This window comes from Nelumbo lutea, chromosome 8 (assembly GCF_056320005.1).
Source record: "Nelumbo lutea isolate HS-2025 chromosome 8, American lotus-T2T, whole genome shotgun sequence".
Taxonomy (NCBI): Eukaryota; Viridiplantae; Streptophyta; class Magnoliopsida; order Proteales; family Nelumbonaceae; genus Nelumbo; species Nelumbo lutea.
Genome location: NC_142691.1, coordinates 11,822,144 through 11,848,109, shown reverse-complemented (window position 1 = coordinate 11,848,109; position 25,966 = coordinate 11,822,144). Strand labels below are relative to the sequence as shown.

Genomic DNA, 25,966 nt, shown 5'->3' with positions numbered 1-25,966 from the left:
TTCCGAGTATTGGAAACATCTTTCATGAGTAATAACATATAAGTACGGGAGATGTTCTTGATGTGCAGTTGAGACATACTGTGAAGTCTGTGTGAGGAGCAGATTCATACTGTTTCTATGACTACCCCCTATTTTTTCTCATTAACTCCCATTTGAACCATTATTTCAAATTTATTTCTCTAATTAATTTTCATTCTTTCACCTGACATTAATTCGCAATTAATTTTCTATTTCTCTCTCCCCTATGCACCATTAATTTTTACCAACTAAACCATTAATTCTCTCTCGTATTCAAATAACCAAATTTGAACATGGACATCTAGCTTTGGAAAACAATAAATCCAGCACTATACCATATTTCAAATACTTATGTAACAATGTAAACTCTAGATTTTACCTCACATTCTTACATCCTGGTTCATGCTTATCAACAAATTTAGAAAGCAATTAATTATTAAAACGTGTAGCCTCCAAAATCTCTCCTGAACTATGGGTGTGTCACTGTTTTACTTAAACCGAAACCAACTGAAATAATTAAAAAACCGATCAAATTGGGTCAAATTGAGTTAGACTGGTCGGTTTCATTAGTTTAATGAACAGCCCTAATTGTAGAGATGGCAAAGGAAAAATTTTAGAAAGCATTTGGTAAATTTAGACCCAACCCACCTCCCTAAACCTCCCAATATGTATTCTCTCCAAACCCATAGTGGGTTAAACTTTTAGAATCCAAATCCTCCTCACACATGAAAATGCAAAACCTTCACTGACCCTACCCTTTCCACATTTTATTCTCTTATACCCAAATCCGAGAATTTTATTTGCAAACCCTCCTTGAAATCCATTTTAGTTCATTTTCATGGACGTTAAAGACTGTAGGTTATTGGTGGGGTGGTTGTATTTTGCTTTTATTTGTCACTCTTTCATGCTAGTCTGGTTTTATCTTCTGGTGTGATATTCAATAGCCTCATTGAGGTCATAAAGGCTAAAGGCCTACAGCCCCCTGAGCAATCTAACAGCCAAGCCACCCAATTACATCATGACAATTCTCTACCTTTGTTCACTCAAAGCACAAGCATCAAAGGTCAATCATTTCTGTTCAGAACATGTCTCCAATACCAATAGCACAAAGATCAGAATATCTCATCTCCTGGCTCCAGAAATGTTCTCTAATCCGAAAGGCCTAAGGCTCCCTGTCAAAATTGAGCTCAATGGCTCCCAATGCCAAATGATCAGCCCAACACAGTTTTCTGCCTCTAGATAGATGAGCTTGCTACAAAGCCCACTGAGATGCCACTTTAACTTCTCTCAATAGTATCCATTATCCAATTAGCTACTTGAACTGCTATAACTTTTTTACAACACCAATGAATTAAAGGAAATTTCTCTAAATTAGAAAACAGCAGCATCTGGAAAATCAAGTTGAAAGGATCAAAGGAAATGAATGATGCGGAAAGGAAAATCAAAATAAGAGGTATAAGCAAATTATTCACAACTTGCATAAGCATTATCTATCAATCTATAAGTTAACATAGTCTAAGTAAAAACCAACCGAAGAGAATTCAGCATTTAAAACATGCATCAGTATATTTCGCCGTTTCCAAATAAAGACATCCGTTCTGTTAAAGTATCTCAAGCATTACAATTAGTCCATATCTCCTCAGCTGCAATTATGCAGGTCCAACCCAGGCTTTATCGCAAAAAGGGAAAAATAATGTCCGCCAAAGACAAGATTGTAAATAAACAACAACCAGTTGGATGGGAGCCTATAAATTCTCAGCTACATAACACCTTACAGAGTACCAAAACATAAACAAGAATAAAAGGAGAATTTTCAGAAGCTATCACCCACGGCGAGGTTAAAGGGAAAAAAGAATTCCCTTTAGATTTTAACACTGGACAATTCAATCATCCGAAGCCTTGGGTGAATTTTCTGGTGTCTTCAGAACTGTGGTCATTTTGCCTTTGTGTGCAGTAACTGCTGCGCGGAACTCTTCCACTATGGAACCATCCTTCAACTTAAGAGCAAATGTAGATAGACCATCCTTACCTTCACCAGTACTATTCACGCAAGCGAAAGTAACACCTCTCTTGTCCATATTTGTGAGCTTCATGTCTGGATAAAGATTCGCATTCAAGATCAACCTGTAGTTTCCCCTAGCTCTCATTATAAGTCTGGCTTTTTCAGTGCCAGTTGTGGAGACATTCACCTTGAGTTCTCCCTTTCCACGTTCTTTCCACCCTCCATCAAGGTACTCAAACAAGATAGCATCGGCAGTGAAAACTGCCTTCTCATTCTCTTCCCCTGTCTCAACTGGAACCTCCTGCATGGATGCAACATTACTACCCTCACCCTTGGTGGCATTGGATGCTCCGGCAGCACCAAAGAGAGAAGAGTTCCCATTGTTAGAGTTACCAAAACTGAAGGAAGTAAAAGAAGGTGATTTGTCATTCTTCATTCCAAAAAGAGACCCAGAACTAGAACTAAATGCAGGTGCATCTTTTGGAATTGACCCAAACGTGAAAGAGGAACTAGAAAATCCAGTTCCAGCAAGCCCTGTGAACGCATTTTGGCTGCTTGACAACTGTTGGAATGAACTCAAAGGAGCTGTTGCAGCAGCTGGAGGTGTGTTTTCATGTCCATGGTCTTTCTCAGCTTCCTTTTCAGTTTCTGCTGTTACAGCTGGAGATGTATTTTCAGAGCTGTTTTCTTTCTTAGGTTCATTCTCAGTTTCTTCCCCTGCAGCTGCTTCATTTTCATCATTTGTCTCTGGTTTAGTATTTTTGTCATTTGTCTCTGGTTTAGTAGCCTCAGCAGCAGGAGTTTCTTTCTCCTTATCAGCAGTAGGTTCTACCTCTGGTTCATCACTCTTATTTTCTGAGTGCTGATTGTTCTTGCCCTCCCCTTCAGGTTCTACCTCTGGTTCATCACTCTTATTTTCTGAGTGTTGATTGTTCTTAACCTCCCCTTCAGGTTCAGCCACCACAGAAGCCTCTACAGTTTCCTTATCCACAGTACCTTTTTCATCTACCCCCTCAGAAGCATCCTTCTCACCACTTGGTTCAGTTGGTTGCACTTTAGGAATAACACTAGCTGGTTCTGAGCTGGGTTGAGTAGGAGGTACCAGGCAAATTGAAGCAAATGGATTGAAAGAAGCAGCAGAAGAAGGTTGATGACGACGAACCTTAACAATTCTTCTGGTTGCCAACACTTCATCACTGGCTCTCTTGAAAGTCCCCATCTCTTGTTCAGGAGCATCTTCCTCATCATCAAGACCAGGGTTATCCCGAGAGAGTTCTCTTCCTGCAACCCTCTTTTTTGAAGGAGGAAGGGTATTTTCTGCATCCCCCATTGAGAACTCACGTATCCAAATAAAGCTAAAGAATTTCTTTCTTTAGTAAATCAAAAGAAAGTAATGTTGCAATCTGCATGAATATTCAAAAATTAAATGGTGAGGACAGAAAAGTCAGTCAACAAAACATGAAGGAATAGAAAACGATTTGAACAATTAGCAAGGTCCTTTTCCTAACAGGGGAAGGGGGATATGATTGTATGAGTGTGAAAGGTTAAAATATATTAAAGATATGACCATGCAAGGATATATAGACTTCTGTTAATTCTGAAATGCATTAAAATCCAAACTTAAGGAATGGATCTAGAAACCAAAACTTATAGTAATAAATAAACATGCACAAAACCAAATCGAGTGAAAATCCAGAATTAGGTGCATAAATAGGTGAAAATGTAACCTATAATTTATTTATTTTTTCTATAAGAATTTATTATTTATTTATTTTGTAAGGTACCTACACATTACTTATCTATATCAATAAGCAGGTTTCCCCTAAATTATTTACTGACAAGCTGTATTGCATAGTTTTCAAGGCACCAAGGCAAGGCTAGGCAACAGAACCTAGGTGTTGCCAAGTAAAACAGAAAAAAAAAATATTTCCCAGGGTAGGTTTCATAACCATATTTCCTTGATAATTATCCATAATTTTCATAAGAAAAATATAAACTTCATGTTGAAGAATAGAAAACCAGCATAGTCATGAGCAGAAAAAGAAAGATGAAAATTCAAAATAATATAGGGGCTGAACCCCTATTTTTGTTATAGGAAAAGAAGAAAAGAAAAGATGAAAGAAGAAAATGTGTTGATTAGACAAAATTTTAAGTTCTTCCTTACTTATTTGTTCAGGTTTTTAAGTCTTTGAGGGTCAATACAGCATTTGGCAATGTCAGTGTTGAGTAAAACCTAACAAATAAGAAAATAATAAAAAGAAAATAGTATATAAACACACAAAATGAATATTTTAGTCTAGTTACAGGCATAGGACTCAGAGCCTAACATATGTCCATGAGTCTGACTAGGCAAGAAAGAAAAAAATATGGACTCATACACGCATCCAAAGTCAGCATAGTAATTACAAAAAAAAAAAAAAAATGTATGTTGCAAATTCTATCATCATGTGTCCTAGTAGATTGCATAAGTAAAATAGTAAATATGAAAGTTTATCTTTGTACCCTAAAAACCTCTACAAGAAAAATATGGAATTTGTTATGTTAATTAAATCTTCTTTTATATAATACAAACACAAGAAAAAGTAATGGATGAGCATAGCAGAAATGCAAATGTTGAGATAGATGAGTGAGAAAACTGGAAATGATATAGGATAATGAATTTATTGAAAAGGAACCTAGGAAAGAGTAGCTCCAATAGGTGATAAACTGAGGCAGAGTAAACCAAGATAGTTTGGTCACAAACAGAAAAGACCATCTACAGCAACTGTGAGAAGAATTGATCCAGTACAAATTGAAGGGTCTAGAAGAGTTAGGGACAGGCCAAAAAGGGCATGGTTGAAGTTGTGAGAAATGATCTATGAACTTTTATGAGTTTAATATTTTATTTATGAGAAAGCATCCCTAAACGTACGGGCATTAATTGGAAACTATTCATTAAATGATTGACTGAAAATTCATGTGTAAACCCAAATTCTTGGACCAAGAAGAGGGAATCGCAGAAGCAGAAAATGAAGCACAAAACCAATTATATAACTGGAGAAGAACTAGAAATAGAAATAGAAAGTATATATAGTTGAAAAAGAAATGCATTCTCCATAAATAAATGGAAGAACACAAACAGGACTCAGAGGCAGAGAAATACAGGAAGAAGACAAAACTCGGCGGGAAATGAAGCAAAAATAAAAAAGTTCAGGAAAAACTAAATGCCACACCAATTTTTTCCACTGAAGGAGCTACAGTTTGAAAGCTAAGCACCTTACACTTCTTCAGAGCCATCTATTTACCTTCACATACCCTAAAAGAAAGCAACCCACTTGGTCCTAAATAAAGCCCAGACGGAGAAGAAACCCAGGAAATCCTTTAATGTTAAAACAAATTTGAAAAAAATCAGAGTAGCCCTTATTAAATAAGAAAACCAATCTTGTGTGCATTCCAGCAATCACCATAGCGTACATTCTCCCCAATGATTTTAATTACAATACAGTTTTAATATTTAATTAAATGATGAAAATTTTTAACAGAAACGGAAAACCCTGTGGAAGCAATACCTACTAGGGCAAGCAACTAGACTACGACCTGATTTTTCAAATATCATGAACTGGTCCGCCTAAACCAACACCAGATGTGGATAAAAACCACATCGACTTCCACCCATCACCCATGAACAACCAGCAAAAATCCCCAACAGAAAACAAAAAATAAAATAAATAAAACCCCAACAAGAACGAACCCATTTATAAAATAGGAAAAGAAACCTAAAAGCAGCAAAACAAAATAATCAAAGAATATTGAAAAGGAGGAAACCTACCCCGATTGTTGAACAGCCGAACCGTCTCAGGGGGAAGAGTTGCAGCAGAGGTAGGGTTTCGTTTCCGTCTGGTTTTGGGAGTGTTTGAAGCACAATTGAGCTGGGGGAAAACGCGAAAATTGATAATAAAAAGAGGGAAATCTCTTCTCTTCTCTTCTCCCCCCTCTCTATCTCTCTCTTTATTGGGCCCTGGCTCGAATCGAATCGAGCGAGTTTCGACTGTCGAGTGACCTCCCTGGCTCCCTCTGCTTACATGTGCATCCCGGAACGGATTTATCGTCCCTGCTTGTCTACCTGAGGAAGACAATCAGGATTGTACTCCTTAATCCACATCCGTTAGAATGGAATCCCCAGAACTGTCAACTGCAGACGAAACCCGTCTGATTGTAATCTTTTATCTCAAATGTCTATGGTTAGATTTCTGTCTGTTCACATTTACTATATGCTATCAATCCCCTATTAGAGAAGATTCCATTGCAACGATATCAACCCCAGGAAGACAGCTAGAAGGGAAGACATTAGATTTACACATTTGGCATTCGTTTTTGTGTCGGGTTTGGCACCGCTAATCGAACCAACTAACGGTCTAACCCGGAACCGGGCACCGCTAATCGGGATGGTACCCTGATAAGTGATAACTTACCCCGGATGTGCTGTAGGACGTTGTGGGGCGCCTCAAACTTAATGGAGGGTCAACACCAAAAATCGGCATTGTCAAAAAAACCAGTAACCATTTGATAATTTTAAATTTACAGAAATATATAACTTTTTTGTTCTTTTTGTGGGCCGATGAAGACCTCCTCTACGTCCATGTAAGCCCAATGAATATTGGGTCTCAACTTTGATGGTGTTTACAACAAGACCCAAATTTTGTTCGGAGACGTATAGACAGGTCCATTGCAGAATTCTGATTTTCATTGCAGATCTACAATATTTCAGATATCAATTACCCCCATCCTATGCATTATTGCCCGCTTGCAATTTGACATCAATTCTGAGTTGGCATATATCCCAACTGTACTTTGTGCCTATGAATTCTGACCCTGGGCTGAATAGTCATTCTCCCAAATTTGTAATCCCATGCATTTGTATCAAGGGAAATTGAATTGCAATACTAACAAATGTGTTGCCCACTAAGCAAAAAAAAGGGTAAATATAGTTATAAAAATTTTGATGACTTCAAAGATAATGATTATATGTGGGAATTTATAAAAATAAAATAAAATATACTTTCAAACTGCTGTAAATAATGTAAATATAATTATATTAGTCTCAAGAAGAGGTCACATGGTGCATATTGTTTGTCAATGACATTGTTTTAATTAATAAATTAAATGTAAAATTAAGTTTATGAACAAATGCTTTATAAACAAGAGGTTTTAAAGTATGAGTAAAACAGAATACATGATATATAAATTTAATAATGATAAAGTGCAAACCAATTGATAACTCAGTGTGACCTTTTTTTCCCCTAGGTCGGTTCGTTCATAATAAGGGAGAGGTTAAGGAGGATGTCGCCCATAAAATTAAAGCAATATGGGTAAAATGGAGGGGTGCATGAAAGACCATCAACACCCCCCATAAGAAATGATTTGTTGCAATTTGAAGAGATTAAAAGTAACAGGGGTAGATCAAAAAGGACATAAGTATAAATAGTAAGAAATAATTTAAGCACCAATAATTTAATTAGAATGGCAAAAGAAAGATCCATGTAGCCAAACCCCATATAATCAGAACAACGCATGTTATGATGATGATGAGTTATCCAATAGTTTCCTCAATTATATCAATTACACCTTTCTTGTAACATTTGGGGGAGTTCATGGAATTGGCATAATAATAACAATAAATAAATGTTTTTTCTTTTCTAAATGCCTATAGCCTAATCGTCCTATCCATTATAATATAAAGTGGGTAATGGATAAGTGAGACAATTTCCAATAACCTGATTGTGTAGCTAGGACAATCTCTCATCAAACGAACAAGGGCTACACAAATTGGTAGTGGCTCATTTTCCATTGGGGGACAGGGGTCATGAGACTACACAACCCTCCAACCCTAAGTGACAGTGGGATTTGATCCCAACAACCCAAAGAATGTACCAGCTAAGCCACCATCACTTGGTGGGGGCTGGGTATTGCACATGCGACTATATATAGTTTTGGGTCTATAGCTTTTATGTATAAAATATTATATAATATGTGTATAAAATTTATTTTATGCATGCATAATATAAAATATTTTAATAACAGGTGTTATATTATAATATTTATACATAAAGTATAAACTATAAAACAAGATAATATATATATATATATATATATATATGTGTGTGTGTGTGTGTGTGCATGCGTGTGCGCACGTGTATGTGTTAAAACAAGTTTGAAGTTTTGGAGCTAAGCTTGGCCCTGAAATTTATAGGCCTAAACTCACACTAGGCTTTGATCACAAAACCTAGGCCTAAGCCCAGGAGTTTTCTCGGGTGAGTTGATATGATCACCCCTCATTGGTGGGGGGTTATTTGATGTTGTTTATAGTTGAAACATGCAATACATACAAATTGCCTTTCTTTAGATGAAGTCTAATCATTCTAGCTGAATTGACTCATATATGATGTGACAAAAGACACACATCATCATCTTCGTCATCATCATTTTCCAATCCTTATCCCAACATCAACTTGGGGTCTCCTACATGAGTCCTATTTTATTGATTTATTTTGTTTAATGACATATTTATTGTGAAATTGCAATTGCATTTTTTTTACCCATGTCCTTTTTGGTCTACCCCTTGCCCTTTTAACCCCCCATTCAACTCGTAACAAAACACTTTCTTACTATGAGTGTTGTTGATGATTTTCTATGCACATGACAAAACCATCTTAGCCTACTTTAACTTTATCACCTACTTGATAAGTTCTTATGAATGATTCAAATTCTAATCCTATGACTTCTATTTTTTTCACTCATTCATCCCATCATATGCATCTTAACACTCATTTTTAGGACACCTTACTTTTGGTTTTTTGATTGTCCAACACCTTCCTCCATATAACATGGTTGACCTTATAATTGTTTAATAGAACTAGTAAGTGTGCATGTGGCAATTCTAGATGAATTTGTTATTTTTTTGCATCCAATTTTTTTTTATAAACTTTATGTATTTGTTATTTTTTGGCTTTTTATTATTAATCGTGTGTAAATTATAAAATCCAAATCTGATTACATTAATATCTCACCCAAATATGTGATAATCGGATTGAGTTGTGAAGTTTCAAAGTATCAATGACACCCTACTTGCTTGGCTAGATTTTTTTTTGTGATGCTTTATCCTTTTGGTGTATATTTTTCCTATATATATATATATATATATATATATAAGTTTTAAATGATTGGAATTGAATGAGGTGAAAAGTAGTAGTTCAATTTACAATTTAAACATCACAATTAAATGAGGATTAAATTAAAAATGAGTATTTTAGTCAAAATAAAGTTCTACAATATTATTCATATTTTTAACATTAGCGTAAATATAGAATTATGGGTGTGTTCAGTTTTTTTTTCTTTTTTTTTTCCTTTTATATTTGTGTGTAAACATAATTATGATATGCCACACTTACTTTTTGTTTAATATGACAAATATATATATATATATATATTTGCAAAATATATGTATTTTTTCATTTTGTATGTTTTATATTTTATTAATTTTTATTATTTAATTATGACATTAAAGATTAACACATTTGACACAAAAGTTGAATTATTGATCTTTGTCAAACAATAAAACAATTTCATTTTTGGTCAGTTCTAAATTATGCACTTCATTCTCATTATCAATAAAAATAATTATTGTTTATTACACTTATTTTTAAATTTGATTAATAAAATGTTATAAATGCATCTAATGTTATACATTTTTGTAAACTTCTATATTTATTTTATTTTAAAAATTGCATTACCTAACTATGACTTCAAAGGTTGATCAACTTGATTCGGATGGTTGAATTGCTTAACCACCACTTGGATAAAAGATGATTTTGTTTTTAAGTGAGTTTTAAAATATATGGATTTATACTATTAAAAATATTGACATAGATATAATTAGTAGCATTTATTAATGAATGATAACTTAAGTATAGGATTTAATAAGAGAAAAATGGGAGTTAATACCTTAAGTATAAGACTTAATGAAAGGGATTAAATGAGTTGGAAAGTAATTAATGAATTTACATTCAGGTGATGAACTAAATACACAAATATTGTCATTTTAGTAGTCATTAAAAATATAACAAATTGACTTTTGTACCTTGTATCAAACAAATTAAAAAATATATGGTAATTTTAGTAAAAAAAATTATACTCTACATCTGCACTTTTATATATAATACAAATATAGATATAGTACAAGTCTATCTTTTAACATAGGGCCCGTTTAGTTAATGGGAATAGGAATCTTGATTCATAATTGGAATGGTCCAACCATTTGGTTAGGCGTAATTAGAATCTCATTCTTGTTTCCAATGGAATGATATTCCTCCATTTAATAGAATGGTCATTCCATCAACTCCGAATCTACTACCCACAAATTATTCCCACATTTGTACCCACAAAACACCATCGCCGTGTATTGGGAACATCTTCTCATGAATGATAAGTGAGATATTCTCAATGTGCAATTGTATTGTCCTTTGGGTAGGGATGTAGGGACACCTTGTGGGCAATAAATTAGAGCCCCATTCCCTCCCCCCCCCCCCCCCCCTTTGAAATGATAATAAATTCCAATCGATTTTGATTTCGATTCTAATTTTTTGTTTAAACTAATTAGGTGGGATGAATAGACCATTCTAATTATTAATAAAAATTAATAAAATATAAAAATACAAAAATGAAAAGGATACATAAATTTTGCAAAAAAACATTCATGCACATGTATAATATCATGTATTTATCATATTAAACAAAACGTAAGTGTGACATATGAGAATTATTTTTATACACAAAAATACAAAAAAAATTAAACACATTTATAATTCTTTATTTACATTACTATTAAAAATATGAATAAGATTGTGGAACTTTATTTTTGACTAAAATTAAGGTTTTCAAAGCCAACCCATAAATGGAACCGCTTTGATTTTCGATTTATGGGTCTAGGGTTCAACCGTCCAATTTGAGCGGGTCAAATCGGTAAGATGTAAAATACAATGTAACTTTTTATTTTGACCGTTAGATTATGATTAGGTTAAAGTCTACCGTGTATATACATTATTATGAAATGAGAGTATAAGACTTTGAGAAGGAGGTGAGGCTGATTTAAGTTGAGAAGTTTAAAAAATAATAATAATAAAAAGAGAAGAAGAAGAAAAAAGGAAGTGTCACTAAAGGTGGTTGTTATCATGTTCACCGATCATTGTTGCATAACCCTTTGCCTTGCCTTGAGAAGAAGAAGCCATTGACGACTATATCCATGTTCATCATCATTGCCACTATAGCACTATTTGCCCTCTTTTTACATCTCTTTCATCTCTATAAATCTCTTTAAAATCTCAGATCGTTTTCTTCATTAGTGACTTGGTGTATCTAAGATTTTAATATAAGATCAATGTTTAATTTCTCATCTCTTGCATTGATTTTTTGATTTTTCATTGGAATTACAATTTTTTTTTTTGTTGTCACAACTTAAAAAGAATCACAAAAATGAGAAAATTCAAAATCAAAATGAAAAAAAAAACTAAAAATCCTAACTAATTTTGGCCATCAGGAATAATTGAACAATATTATGAGATACGGTTTTTTTTCATTTTTTATTTTCTAAATTATATTTTAAAATAAATAAAAAAATTGGAATTAGTTTGAAAACAATCCGAGAGCTATTAATCAGGTCGAACATTTGAATGGTTAAACCGAATGGGTCAGTGGTTCTCTAACCATTTCAATGGTTTCTTTATTTATTTTTTCTTTATTTTTTTTTGTAAAATAGCGGTTCGGGGCCAAAACAGAATCAATGACTTGACTAGTTCCTGGGCCAAAATGGTTCAACTATTCGATTTGATCCAGTTTTTAAAATAGTGACTAAAATACTCATTTTTTTAATTTAGTCCATGTTTAATTGTAAGGTTTAAATTATAAATTTAATTACTACTTTTTGTCTCATTCTTTCTATTTAAATCTTACATTTTTTTTGATAAATGAATAAAAAAAGATACACCAAAAAGATAAAAATACTATAAAAAGAAGAATATATCCAAGTAGGTAGGCATGTCAATGATACTTGAAACTATAATTGGATCTGATTATCACATATTTGGATGAATTGTTTATATAATCAAATTTGAATTTTACAATATGTAGTTGGTTAATAATAAAAAACAAAAAAATAAAAAAACATAAAATTTATAAAAAATTTTAGATATATTATTATTATAATTATCATCATAAAAAATTCACATAAAAGTTCATAAGTTCATCTAAAGGGCCCATAGTCAAAACATAATAGTGGGTCCCATATTCAATAAGATTTCATGATTTCACGATGTATCCATTCCAAAACCGTTAGATCAGGATCAATTTGCAGGAACCTTTAGGTGTGCCGTGCGCTGTAACCTTTGTGAATCACAAGTTCACAACCATTCGGGAAACGTGTCAAAAATTTTCTTTCCAGAGACATTGGAAGGGGGCTAAACAGTTTCGATGGCCGAAAGTAACCATGGTAGCGAGAAGGTATTACTCTTAAGTAACCTGCCAAGACCGTGCAACTTCGAATATGTTTTTTTTTAATGAGGGTAACTCTGTCACGGTAAAGGTATTTTCGTAGTTTTTGGAAATACAGGTCCGTTTTGGTAAATCGAGTTAGGGAGAGCCTGCTCCGTCCAACTACGAAAACCTTCGATCTAGATTCTAGTATTCAAGGAGTCCGCCACGCTGAAGGACGAGGACGACGTGATACTGTCTAGGGTGACATTAGGAACTGGATATCAGAGAGAGAGAGAGAGAGAGAGAGAGAGAGAGAGAGAGAGAGGATCCAGACACCAATCTCAGAGGTATTTCATTTTAAGTTGTCATTTTTCTTTTATTTTAGTTGCATTTCTTCGAAATATTTTTCCTTTTTTTTTTTTTTTTAATTTCTTCATGGGGTTCTGATTCTGAATAGAGCACATCTCCTCTCTGTTATTTTGGTAATTTGAACTATTCGCCTTTCTTTCCTATTTTTTTACTGAAATTGAATTAATTTATTAAGTTTGGTAAATAGATTGCATTTTATTACCTGTTACTTGTGGATCCAATGATGTTTTTATTTATGGATGTTTTTTTGGCAAGCAGAGGAAGTTGGAATTTGTTTACATAATATTACAATTGAAGGAAGCATGAAGGGTAATGAACCAAAGGTACCTTCTCTGTTCTTTACATTCAAAAAGTTTTAGTTATGCAATAGTTGATTGCATTTTTTAAGTAAAAATCGTTTTTTTTCCTGCAAATGGCTTTGCCTTCGCATGCGGAATCTCTGCATTTTTCCAGGAAACATGTTTCAATCTCATTTTGCTTTAGCATTGGAGTTTAGAAATTTGATGGTGGGAGTAAAGCAAAAGACGTTTAAATGAACTTCGATACTTCTGCTTGGAGATACGTCACACACCCATTTTTAATTTTAGTTATGGAAGGAAATTTTGTCGACGTTAAACTTTTTTTTAAGTGCTGCTAGCTGGAGTATGGTTTAAAACTCTTTATTTTGTTTAACTAGTTTGTGGTTTAAATTCCATGTGTTATAATGAATGTTCGGTTGAGTTTTTTTGGCTATTATCATATGTGAACTGTGAAGTAGGAAGTGTAACTTAGTTCATAAATCTAGACACTATAACAAGTACCTAAGTTTTCAAATTAACGTGATAATTTGAGGAATTGTGATTGCTTTGTTAGTGTTTCAACATGTAATACATAAAGCATATACAAATATACAATTTATGCTTGGATTTATGCAAATGCTAGGATAGATGAGTAGAAAAACTAGAAATGATAGGATTAAGAGTGAAGTTATCTGTAGGAACCTGGGAGTAGCTCCAATGGGTGATAAAATGAGAGAGAGAGTAAACTAAAGGATGGTTTGGGCACATGTGTAGAAGACCACCAACTGCGTCAGTTATAAGAAGTGATTTGTTACACATTGAAGGGGCTTCAAGAGCTCAGGGTAGACCAAAGAGGACATGAGTAGAAGTAATGAGGAATTATTTAAGCAATACTAATTTAATAGTGGATATGGCTTTAAATAGAATGGATTGACGAACAAGATTCATGTAGCTGACCCGCTATAGCCGACCCCATTTCAAGCCAAATATCATTGATCTTTCCATTTGAATTCCAATTCCCTTCTATCAATCTGTTTCCAAATTAACCTTTCCACCAAGTTTCTTTTGTACTTTGCCACTTCCCTTTAGATATGAGGTGGGTAAAGCAAATTAGAAAGGGTTTTGGCATTTTGGGACGATTTGTTGTGATGATTGGTTTTGCAGGTTATCTCCCACTATGAAGTTTTGGTTCTTAAATTAGTAGCTTTGTCTTGGCCTTAAATCTATACATTAAATTGCTATTAGGCTAGTTATTTATTTATTTATTGCAAAAAAGCCGGCTGATACCTGATGGCAATGTTCCTTATATCAACAAATTTGTATCTACCCTTGGATGTTGGGTGGGTTCTTTGCCAACTAAATACCTGGGCCTTCCGTTGGGTGCTAGTTACAGCTCCATAGCCATTTGGAACCTTGTCATTGAGCATTTCAGAAGAAAGCTCTCAGGATGGAAATGGAGGTACCATTTTTTTTTTGAGGGGGGGGGACTTACACTCATCTAGAGTGTATTATCCAACCTCTCCACTTATTATCTTTTGCTGTTCACAATCCCATTGTCTGTGGAAGATACACTGGTGAAGTTGTGTGGTTTCTTTGGGAAGGCCCAAATGAAGAGAAAAAATTCCATATGGTGACTTGGAACAAAATCTGTAATCCTAGATAGAAGGTGGGCACTGCTTCACTGGTTTGAGGAAGTTAAAGTGATGAACAAGGATTTACTTAGTTGGTGTCTGTGATGGTTTGGGGAGAAACACAATCAGTTTTGGAGTGATAGGTGGTAACTACGGTATTGCTCCCATGGAGTGGGATACTGTCATTCCTGCCCAGTCCTACATCTCTTCCATTTGGTGTGATGAACAACCTCTTTGTGATGTTTATCCAAGCTTTATAGCATAGATGACAACAAGCTGGTGTCTGTTAAGGAGTGTATAGATAAGGCCATATGGGTTGGTTCTACCCAAATTCAGGCAGAGCTTGAATGGTTGGGAGGTGTGGCTCATTGAAGAGATGGTGCAGAGATTTAGGAGGGGGCATTAGGTTCCTTCTCCTCTAAATCTTGTTACCAGGTGCTGATTGGAGAGTTCCAAGTTATTCCTTGTAGGATTTGGTGAGCTCAGGTCCTTTCCAAGGTTATCTTTTTTATTTGGACTGCTGGCTGGAATGGGATACACACTGTGGGTTTGCTTGTGAAAAAGGGTATGAGTTTACACAGTGTGTGCTGTTTTTGTGGGGTGTCTCCTGAGACAGCTGATCACTTGCTTATTCATTGCCCTCTACCTTTTTAATGTGGAGCCACTTCCTTAAGCTGTTCTAGAGGCAAGAATACCCTCTATCAATGGCAGATCTATTATCTTCTTGGAGACTGGGTGGTTTCTCCACGAAAAGGAGAATCCTTTGGAACTTGCTGCATACATGTATAGCATTTTTAAATCTTGTCTCTAAGGGTGTCTCGCCCTCCCTATAGCAAACCAATACAATACAACATTTTGCAGCTTTTCGAAAAAATAGTAGCTTTGTTTATGATATTTAGGATGAAACCTAAAAAAGAAAAAATTGATTGTCATTAGGGATGAAGAAGGGAACATAATTGCTTTATACTCTGACCCTTCAGAGCAGGGTTATGTGGCAATATCAGAGTTTATGGGGTTGAGAAGGCAAAAGAAATGGGTATTAGAAGGCTGATTAGTGAGGGAGATTCTAAAACTGTGATTAAGTGGCTGGTTAAAGGGGAAGGGGTGGCATGGCATTTGATGAATGAATTCAGAAAACTCAAATGGCTGTCACAGGACATGTTAATCCAAGTGAAATGGGTGAGGAGGACTGCTACTAGCTTGGCAGATAGCTTAGCCAAGCAAGGGGTACATAGAACACATATATTTTGGGCTCAAATGTAGTGCTGAATTGGGACAGTTTCTATTGCTGGTTCCTTTCACAACTTCTTGTTGTAATCATGTTTCTCACATAATTAATGAAAAATTTTCTGTGTTTGCTGATAAAAAAAATTATTGTCTTTTTTGTCTATCTAGTATCATGAATGGGAGTTCTTTTTTTATCCCAAGATATTTTTACTGGGCAAGGAGGTTATGAAGTGAGACTATGATGTAAATTTCTATACACCTTTTATAACACTGTAATGGAATGTGCCAAAGCTTTATTATGATATCTGCAATTGTGCATGTTCGGCTCCTTGAAGAATAGAAGTCTGTCGCCATGGTGTTAAATTTCAGAAATTTGCATTCTTTAAAGGTGCAATAATATTTTCAAATGTTATCTATATTATTCATCTTTTACAACATGAGGCCATTAGACCAAGCAATGCCCCTTATCTTTTATAACATAAATTTTGATAAATATATTTGTTCACTTCAAACAAATATATATATATATATATATATATATATATATATATATATATATATATATATATATATATATATATATACAAAATCTCAATTATATCCTGCAAACAGTGGAATAAAATATTTGAAAGGAAATAGTCATTACACATATTGGATAAGAATGTCATCCAACAAAGGATGCTCAAAGGATAAGGTTCTAAGTTTTGTTTTTTAGGACATTCTGCATCTTTGAAATGAGAAATCTTGATTTGGTATATTCCATTTTTTAATAGTATAAGGGGAACGTCTGAAGTCTGAACCTGTATTCTAGGCTCAAAATTTTTATACAATATCATATTGTATTGGCAAGCCCCTGATACTCTAAATAAAGGGGTTTTGGTGTTTTGAGTCTTTTCAGGGGGTGGGCAGGCCTAAGAATGACCCCCTGACCAATTTTGGAAAAAAACTAAAAAAAGTTGCGTGCTATTGAAACACCCAATACACAAGTTCGTGCATATTGGTTGCATTGATACTTTGAACCTTGCCTGTATTATAACAGAGTTAATAGCTATTGTTCAGGGCCTGAAGTTGAGTTATGCATCAATTATGGAGAAAATCTTAGTTGAAGGGGATTTCAAACAGCCATAAACCAGATGCTATTGCAAACAAATGGACCATGAATTGTAAGGCACCTTGGGAGAAGGAAAATCTTTGGGGTGGAACTGTTCAAGTGGATACCAAGATTAATTAATGCCATAGGAGATAGTTTAGCAAGAAAAATTAATATACATACTCTCTTCTTGATTTCTCTAACTAGGAATAACTTTGTAATTTACTGGTTGATATTATATTGTTTTGTTAATGTCGGTCTATAGACTCTGGTAGGGGTGGAGTTGCATTTATTTCTCTCCTTGAAAATCAATAAAATCATTGATCTTGTTTATGATAATAGAAAAGTAAAATTTGTTTACATTTTTCCATGAAACATTAACAAATGTTAAGAGAGACATAATTTATCAAAACAAAAGTTAAGAGAGACTTTTTTATAGACACGAGACTCATAATGCTACCAAAGAAACATTTGTTCCATGTAAAACATAATGGTTGATGAAATATTATAGCATTGATCAACATAATTTTGTAAATGAATGAGCATACATATATAGTTTAAATATGTGTGCATCCTTTAAGTGCACATTAGGAAATGGAAGAGAAATAGGTGTCCAAGAATTAGGTGGGAAAACTTGAAAGAGGAAAAGCTAGCTCAATTTAGAGTTAGATTGATAATAGAAGGGAATTGGAATTTAGATGGAAAGATTAATGATAATTGGCTTGAAATGGCAAACAATATAAAGAAAGTGGCAAAGGATATCTTATGAGAATATAAAAGGAAGTGGCAAGGTACTAAGGAAACTGGTGGTGGAATTAAGAGGTTCAAAATATAATTAGATTAAAATGATCATGCTACAAAGAATGGCGAAAAGCTAGAAATGTAGAAACCTAGGAAAAATATAAAACCATAAGAAAGGAAGTTAAAAAAAAGTGAATGAAGTAAATGTAAGTAGATCTGGCAAAAAGGTGGCCCAACCTGCAAACTCGACCCAACCCAACCTGGAAAACAGGGTTAAGGTCTCATATGTAGCTACATGAATGTGAAAATGACTGACCCGACCCGGAAAAAACTAGGTTGGGTTGGGTCATGGGTTAACCCACCAACCCGATTGTTAGGTCTAATTGGGACTGTTTATGTATTGTTAGAAGTTTCCACTCTTTAATCTTTACTATTTAGTTTTTACACTTTATCGTTTACTCTTTGAATTGTAATGTTCAAAGTTTTTTATTTTATTTTTAGAATTTTAAAGTTATTTCCATTAATTTTGGAAGTTTTTAGTATTTTTCTTTATTTTTTAGATTTCCAATTATTTTTAGGGATGACCCAAATTGAGCAGTGGGTAAACCCTAACCTTGCCAACCCAGCCCGACTTGAAATCAACCTGAAGTGTCTTGACCCAACCCGAACTTGACCTACCCAACCCAATTGCCAGGTCTAAATGTAAGGCTTATGGTGAGCTTTACCACAAATTAGACACTAAAGAGGGGGACAAGGCAATTTATAAATTAGCAAAGCTGAGAGAAAGGAAAGGCAGAAGTTTAAACGATGTTAGGTGCATTAAAGATGTAAAAACTATTTTGAAAATTTATTAAATGAACAATGGGGAGAGGGTGCTAATGGAGGAGAATCTAGAAATACTAGTAATGTTAAAAATAATACGTACTTTCGTAGAGTTAGGCCCATTGATGTAAAAGAGGCACTAAATAAAGTTTATTTTTCTTTCTTAATAAAGTTTCATCTTTTCTCCTCTTTCTTAATAAAGTTTATTTTTTATTTATCTTCAAAAAAATGTAAAAGAGGCACTAAATAAGATGAAGAAAGGAAAGGCGTTATGATCTGATGGAATTCCAATTGAAGTATGGGAAGGTATGGAAGAGGTAGGCTTGTTATGGCTAACCAAGCTATTTAATAAGATAGCGAAAGAAAGAAGATGCCTGATAATTGAGAAACAATGGTATGGTGTCTATATTTGAGAACTAAGGTGATATACAAAGTTGTAATAACTATCGTGGGATTAAGCTTATTAACCACACTATGAAACTTTGGGGGAGAATAATTGGACAAAGATTACAACTTGAAACAAGTGTATTGGAGAACCAGTTTGGCTTTATTCCACGGGGATCAACCATGGAACTTATATTTCTTTTGAGATGATTGACAAAAACATTCAAAGGGAAGAAGAAAGATCTTCATATGGTGTTCATTAATCTAGAAAAGGCATATGATATAGTTCCTAGAGAGATAATATGGTAGGTTTTGGAAAAGAAAGGGGGTTCAAAATAGGCATATAGACCATAATTAAGGATATGTATGAGGGGGCAACAACCAATGTTAGAACACCTGTGGGAGACTTCAAATTTTACAATTATTATGGGTCTTCACCAAGGTTCAACACTTAACCCTTATGTATTTGCACTGATCATATATGAATTGACTAAACATATTCAGGGGGGAAGTTCCATGGTGCATGTTATTTGCAGATGGCATTGCTTTCATTGATGAAACTAATGAAGGATTAAATGCAAAAATAAGCTTATGGACAAATGCCTTAGAAACAAGAGGTTTTAAAACAAGTAGGACTAAGACATAGTCTATGACATGTAAAATTAATAATAATAGGAATGTAAATCAAGATACACTTTGGATTGGAGACCAAGAGATAACTCAATATGACCATTTCTGGTACCTTGGTTCAATAATTCATAACAAGGGAGAAATTGAGGAGGATTTTACCCAAAGGATTAGAGTAGGATAGGCAAAATGGAGGGTGCATCTAGACTTTTATGTGATAGGTGAATACCACATAGATTAAAAGGAAAATTCTACAAAGCACTTGTAATGCCGACTATATTGTATGGACCGTAGAGTGTTGAGCAGTCAAGAAACATGTCTAGAAAATGAATGTGGCAGAAATGCAAATGCTAAGATGGATGAGTGGAAAAACTAGAATGGATAAGATTAGGAATGAAGTTATTCATAGGAACCTAGGAGTAGCTCTAATAGGTGATAAAATGAGAGAGAGTAGAGTAAGATGGTTTGTGCATGTGCATAGAAGACCACCAACCATGCCAGTTAGAAGAAGTGATTTGTTACACATTGAAGGGATGAGAAGAGCGCAGGGTAGACCAAAAAGGACATGGATAGAAGTGATAAGACATGATTTAAGCACTAATAATGTAACAGTTGATATGGCTTTAAATAGAACGGATTGGCAAAACAAGACTCATGTAGCCAACCCCATATAGTTGGGATAAGGCATGATGATGATGATGACATGATGTATGTATGCATCCTTTATACCTGGTACCATTCTTCTCTCTTATTCAAGGTTTAATGTGCAAGGTTCTATGTTCTAATCCTTTAATCCATCCCAAGAGTAAATTTTGTCTATTGATTGTTGAATCTTAAATTATTAATCTTATTAAAGTTGGAATTAGATTAAGTTAGACTCTGCACCATTTGAAATGTGTGCATCCATTTTCACTTGGTTGTATTATTGTTTCTTTTATTCAGATGCCAAGAATGGAGGATATTCTTAGCCTTCCAGTGCAAGATCCTCCTTGTGCAGAGTTTTCTGCAGCTCATATAAACTGGGTAAAAGTTGAGGGCGGTCGCCAGGGTGGTGATGACATTGCCCTAATCCCCTTCTCTAGAGTTGATGATTTCGTAAAAGGTGAATCTACCAATGCAGAATGCCCTGCTAACTTCCGTATTGAGTCAAGAAGAAAGCGACCCGAAGGGAGTGTTAGTAAGCCAAGGGTTGATGGTTATCTTGAATATACACTGTATGCTTTCATGACTGACTTATTCTTCCACATAGTTGCCATTCCCAAGCTGCATCTAGATGACTTGTTTTTGCCTGTTAATTTTGTAGATATTGGTGTTCATATGGTCCTGAAGACTACCGAGATAGTGAGTCTGGTGTTGGTGATGGTTCAAACAGTAAACCAACATCAGGGAAAGGTAGTAGGCCTGGAAGACGTCACATGATGAGAGGATGCCTTTGCCACTTCACTGTGAAGCGCTTATATACTCGCCCTCTCCTTGCACTTATCATCTATAATCAGCGAAATCATGTGGATAAGACAGGGACTCCTTGTCATGGGATACTTGATAGAGATGCTGTGGGAACTAGAGCTATGTATGCTCCTCGGATCTCAGAGGAATTACGTCAAAAAGTGATGTCTATGCTTTATGTTGGAATATCATTGGATAATATTATTCAGCATCACATTGAGGAAGTAGAAAGGCATGGTGGGCCCTGCAACCGTGATGATTTTCTCACTCGGAATGATGTTCGCAACATGGACAGGGTGATCCGACATTCCACATATCAGTTACATGCAAATGATATATGTAGTATACGTATGTGGGTGCAACGCCACCAGAAAAATGTGTTCTTCTTCCAAGATTCATCACCTACAGAATCATTTATTCTGGGTATACAGACAGAATGGCAGTTGCAGCAGATGCTACGTTATGGCCATGATAGTTCTGTAGCCTCTCATTCGAATTTTGGCTTGAAGAAGCTCAGGGTACATGATCTTCTCTTCCTGATGTTGTTTTGTTGCTAGGCATGAATAAATTTATGGATGCATGTAGGCCCAGATGAATCAAGATAAGCCGAAGTCTTGATTCTATATATTTTGGATTATACTTAGGCCCAAGCCCAACCCAAAACCAAACAATTTATTGGACTGGAGGCATGGGCTTTACGTATTTTGCTGAACACTTAATGCCTGAGCCCTGAATATCTACACATCAGGCTTCAAAATTAGGCTATATTGGGCCCAATGCAGGCAGGTGCATATGGGTCAGGTCTGTGTAGTCCTTGTGCATCTCTAACTAGAAGATCCATCATCCATGTCAACATGTTATTGGGCCAAAGAGGCAATCCATTCAGTCAGTGGAACACTTTTCTCATTCGGCATGAATTCCACAGTTCCATTTGCACAATCCAATCGTTAGGTTCATCCAATCAGGCTATTTTTGTTTCTTTTCCTTTATTCCCTTTTTCTTTTTGTGTCAGAGTAACTTATGCATGGTGAGGAAAGAATGTTCATGTAGTACAGCAGTATTGACTATTGATAATTAATACATAACTTGTGCATTAGCTCTTAAATAACTAATGATTGGTGCTGCTGCTTTCCCTCCCTGTTTACAGTACCCGTTGTGCACCTTATTAGTTTTTGACTCATGCCAGAATGCAATTCCAGTCGCATGGGTTATCACATCCAATTCTGATGGTCAAGATGTCCATAAGTGGATGGGATCCCTTGTTGAAAGAATCAGAGCCAAGGACCCAAGGTGGAGACCCAATGCCTTTCTGCTGGATGATCCATCTTTCAAAGCTCTTACTGTCAGGTGCTCTATTTAATTGTGACCTTTCTGTCTATGTTTTACTCTTTTCATTATAATAGATTGTAGAAGTGCTGACATCATGCTACCCAAATGCAGAGAAGCCTTCCAGTGCCGAGTTCTCTTGTGCCTTTGGCATGTTCGCCGTTCCTGGATAAGAAGCCTACTGAAGAAGTGCTACAATTTTGATGTGCAGAGAGAGATGTTCAAGTACCTGGGCCGGGTTTTATATTGCATGAGGACCATGGATGCAATGGAAGAATTTATGCAAATTTTTGTTGATCAATGTGCATTCATGGATTATTTTAGGGCTCGCTGGCTGCCAAGGATAGGTATGCTATCTAAATATTCTCAACTTGTCTCCATTAATGCTATCTCTCATTTACACTATAGATGAAGACTTACTTCCCATAGAATGATATTCTATAAGGCAACAGAAAATAATTCTAGCATAGAAACTGAACCATTTGAGAAGCATGGGGATGTACTGTAACCTGTAGAAGCATACATATAAAAATGTAGCAAAGTACACATAACTGATCAGAGACATTTTGGGAAGGCTTGGATGCTGATGAAAATGATGATCTCAGAAATTCTAGGAAGAAAGTATGCATTCTGAAGAAATATAATTGGACAAAGACTATACTTTTAGGATTCCCTTCAGAAGATAAAATATGAAATATAATATGGGCCTAGCATCATGGGTCTTGTCCATCATGAAGATCTGAAATTACAAGGGGAAAAAATTTAAACAGGGGTTCTTGTGCAAATACAGGGGTTTATGTGATGCTACATCTTGTCCTGTGGTTTAAGGGTCCTATGAGGGTCAAGTCTGCAACAAGAATCCACCTTAATATATAATCTATGCACAAGTACCGGCATCAAAACTGGCATTAAAACATGATTGCTTACAGAACGAGATTGGGTTTTGACTTGCTTGATTGCCATATCTAAATATCCAACTATAGCATATATGCACCTTGCATTATGTTTTAGTGTGCCTGTTTCTAATTACTGCTGTTCTATTAACCAGAGTTGTGGGTGAATGGCATGAGGACTCTCCCAGTTGCAAATCAAGAGCCACATGCTGCACTCGAGTCCTATCACTTAAGGTTGAAATCCAAACTGTTTAATGAGTTACAAGCTGCTTCCTGGCTAAGAGTTGATTGGCTGGTTCATACCTTGACCACTGAGTTCCATTCCTTGTACTGGTTTGAGCAATACACTGAAGAAACTGGGTATTTTAGAAATCTGAGGGAGGGGTCCTTTTCAAACAACTCCTGGTACCGGGCATTACACATTCCTGATGATGATGTAATCATGGATGAGGAAGATCTACGGGTTGTGAAGGTTATCTCCCTATCAGACAGGGGCCTGGCATATACCATCTGGAATCCCGGGTCAGAATTTGCACTTTGTGATTGCCCCTGGTCAAGGTTGGGCAATCTTTGTAAGCATGTAATCAAGGTGGGCATCCTGTGTAGAAACCGTCATGTTGCAAGGCCTTCATTGGCTGCTCAGACTTATCGACAGGCATTGCTTAGCCTTCTGCAGAACCTTCCTGATGATCCTATAGTTCTTGACCATGCCATCTTGCATGTTACCCGCATGCAGCAGGATATCAAAGGCTTGGAGGACTTATCTAATAGTGGCCTGCTCCAGCCATTAACTCCTGTTGAGGCAAATTCTCAAATTGCAGATAGCATTCTACCTTTGCCACAGCTTCATTGATTGGATGGTTGGAGGGTTTTGATATTGTTGTTTGGACTACCATATTAATTTGATCTGTAAAAATCTGATGAGGCTGTTATAAATGTTCCATTTTAGTTGCTGATCATTGAGGTAAGTGGTAAACTGATTTGGATGAGGTTTTCAACAATGTTATGTTTCTCACATTGCTGATCTATTGATATAACCTGATTCCAGGGTTTGCTGATTTGGATTCTTGAAAAGCATCTCTCAAGAATGATAGCAGTGGTTTCCATTTCATTTGTTATCCAGGAATCAAACTTGAAATGGGAGACAGAACCTGCACTAGTCATTAACCACAAGTTTGGGTATTTTCATGCATGAATTCTAATTCCCTTCAGATACATTTAATAGAATTGATGGTCAATGCTTTTCTCTGTCAAAAATAGTTTATCCATGCAAGTTCAATCACTAAGGTTTTCTTTTTCTATTGCATTGCTTGATTTGTTAACAGAGGGAGTACCCAAAACATTGACATTTGACAGCGTATCCTTATTTGGGAAGTATTTGAAACAGGTAATGCTAACCACTTACATTTCGTTGATTACATGCATTGCTTTCTTATTTGTTAAAACATAGAAAAGACAACACTGAGCATGTGAAAGTATGATGACATCATCCATAATAAAGTTCATTGGTTTGGAATCAAAGAATTGTTATTACATCTTTCCTTCATCCTATAGCCTTCTTCCTAGACACAATTACCTGACAAGGGGAGGTTCTTTCTTTTTTGCTCGCTTTTCCTCTTTTTCCTATTGTGGCTGTTTTTGTTATTAAAAGGAGGTGCCTGGGAACTATGGAGAAGAATGAGGAGAAAAACAAACGTGAAAGGAAGGGAGGTTAGTATCTTCATTTTTCTAAGTTTTTTCTTACACTGTTAAATGCTTCCAATGCCAACTCCTTGCAGAAGAATCAGCTAGTGCATCATTCAGGCATTCCCTTCTTTTCATGTAAGTTTTTGGTGCCACGGATCAAAAGGAAGGAAAAAAAAGGATGCTTCTGGTGCCTTACAGGAAAGGAAAAAGCAAGAACAGAACAAATTTTTACTTGATGAATGTACATGTTCTTTGGAATTGTTTGAGGTTAGCAGGACTGTGACTTGTGGTTTTGTAATTGTTTGAGGTTAGCACTTGTTCTGTCCATTGTAAGCAAGATGATATCCATTTTTCCTCACATTGCTAATGCAGGTCCGAGGGATTCAAGTTGCCCATATCAACTCCCGAAGCTTTAGGTGATATCTTACAAGCATTAGTTGATCTTCAAATGTGTCTCTCTGCTGGTTCTGCAGCTAGTGAGCTTGTTTGCAGAACAATATCCACTGTGGGTCGATTCACCAATGGTTTGCTTATTATTATTCTTGGTAATTTTGTTGACTTGTTTTTTCTTTTAAGGAGTAACCTATACATTCTTCTCTTAGAATAGTGTGTATTGCACAGAACAAGTGGGGTTATGTTTTTTCCCTATCCAAACTATATGGATATGGTATTCAAGATGTCTATGTAAACTATACCCTGTATACTAAGAAATCGAATCAAAGAGGAGAGATTATTTCATTGCCTTCCCATATCTGGTATCGTGCAATTCTCTGTCTTAAGCCAAGTGTCAGAGATGGCATTTTGATTTACCTGAGTGATCAGGGTTCAAATCTTACATACAACCTCTCTGTGCAACTGCAGGGGGTAAGGCCACGTAGCTTTACACTGGACTGCTCTTTTTTTCCCCTTGGAGAATGACTCAT

At 35.4% G+C, this 25,966-nt stretch overlaps 2 protein-coding genes across 10 annotated transcripts; one reads left to right on the top strand and one right to left on the bottom strand.

Moving 5' to 3' along the window:
• Nucleotides 1–1,558: 1,558 nt before the first annotated feature.
• Nucleotides 1,559–6,264, bottom strand: LOC148842736 (nuclear pore complex protein NUP50B-like). The gene is made up of 2 exons (XM_088958600.1): nt 5,829–6,264; nt 1,559–3,423 (listed from the first exon to the last, which is right to left on the bottom strand). The coding sequence occupies exon 2, from the start codon at nt 3,348–3,350 to the stop codon at nt 1,902–1,904; it is 1,449 nt and encodes a 482-aa protein (XP_088814726.1). The 5' UTR covers nt 3,351–3,423; nt 5,829–6,264; the 3' UTR covers nt 1,559–1,901.
• A 6,417-nt stretch (nt 6,265–12,681) lies between these two features.
• LOC148842735 (uncharacterized) lies at nt 12,682–25,792 on the top strand. Of its 9 annotated transcripts, none has more exons than XM_088959111.1 (12): nt 12,682–12,870; nt 13,151–13,215; nt 20,635–20,906; nt 20,996–21,656; nt 22,286–22,485; nt 22,579–22,811; nt 23,513–24,321; nt 24,406–24,536; nt 24,683–24,744; nt 25,009–25,067; nt 25,136–25,310; nt 25,416–25,792. In XM_088959111.1, the coding sequence occupies exons 2-7, from the start codon at nt 13,195–13,197 to the stop codon at nt 24,208–24,210; spliced, it is 2,085 nt and encodes a 694-aa protein (XP_088815237.1). In that variant the 5' UTR covers nt 12,682–12,870; nt 13,151–13,194; the 3' UTR covers nt 24,211–24,321; nt 24,406–24,536; nt 24,683–24,744; nt 25,009–25,067; nt 25,136–25,310; nt 25,416–25,792. The 9 variants fall into 9 exon arrangements, with proteins under 9 accessions (XP_088815237.1, XP_088815238.1, XP_088815236.1 ...); XM_088959115.1 differs by having other exon boundaries at nt 12,708–12,870; nt 22,325–22,485; XM_088959112.1 differs by lacking the exon at nt 25,009–25,067.
• The last annotated feature ends 174 nt before the right edge of the window (nt 25,793–25,966 follow it).

Bases quoted from the DNA above. Each gene is read 5' to 3' on its own strand.
- LOC148842735 (XM_088959112.1), top strand. From the start codon at position 13,195: ATGAAGGGTAATGAACCAAAG. The intron at 21,657-22,285 runs GTACATGATCTT...CCCTGTTTACAG, and splicing joins TTGGCTTGAAGAAGCTCAGG to TACCCGTTGTGCACCTTATT. The intron at 22,812-23,512 runs GTATGCTATCTA...TCTATTAACCAG, and splicing joins TCGCTGGCTGCCAAGGATAG to AGTTGTGGGTGAATGGCATG.
- LOC148842736 (XM_088958600.1), bottom strand. From the start codon at position 3,350: ATGGGGGATGCAGAAAATACCCTTCCTCCTTCAAAAAAGAGGGTTGCA.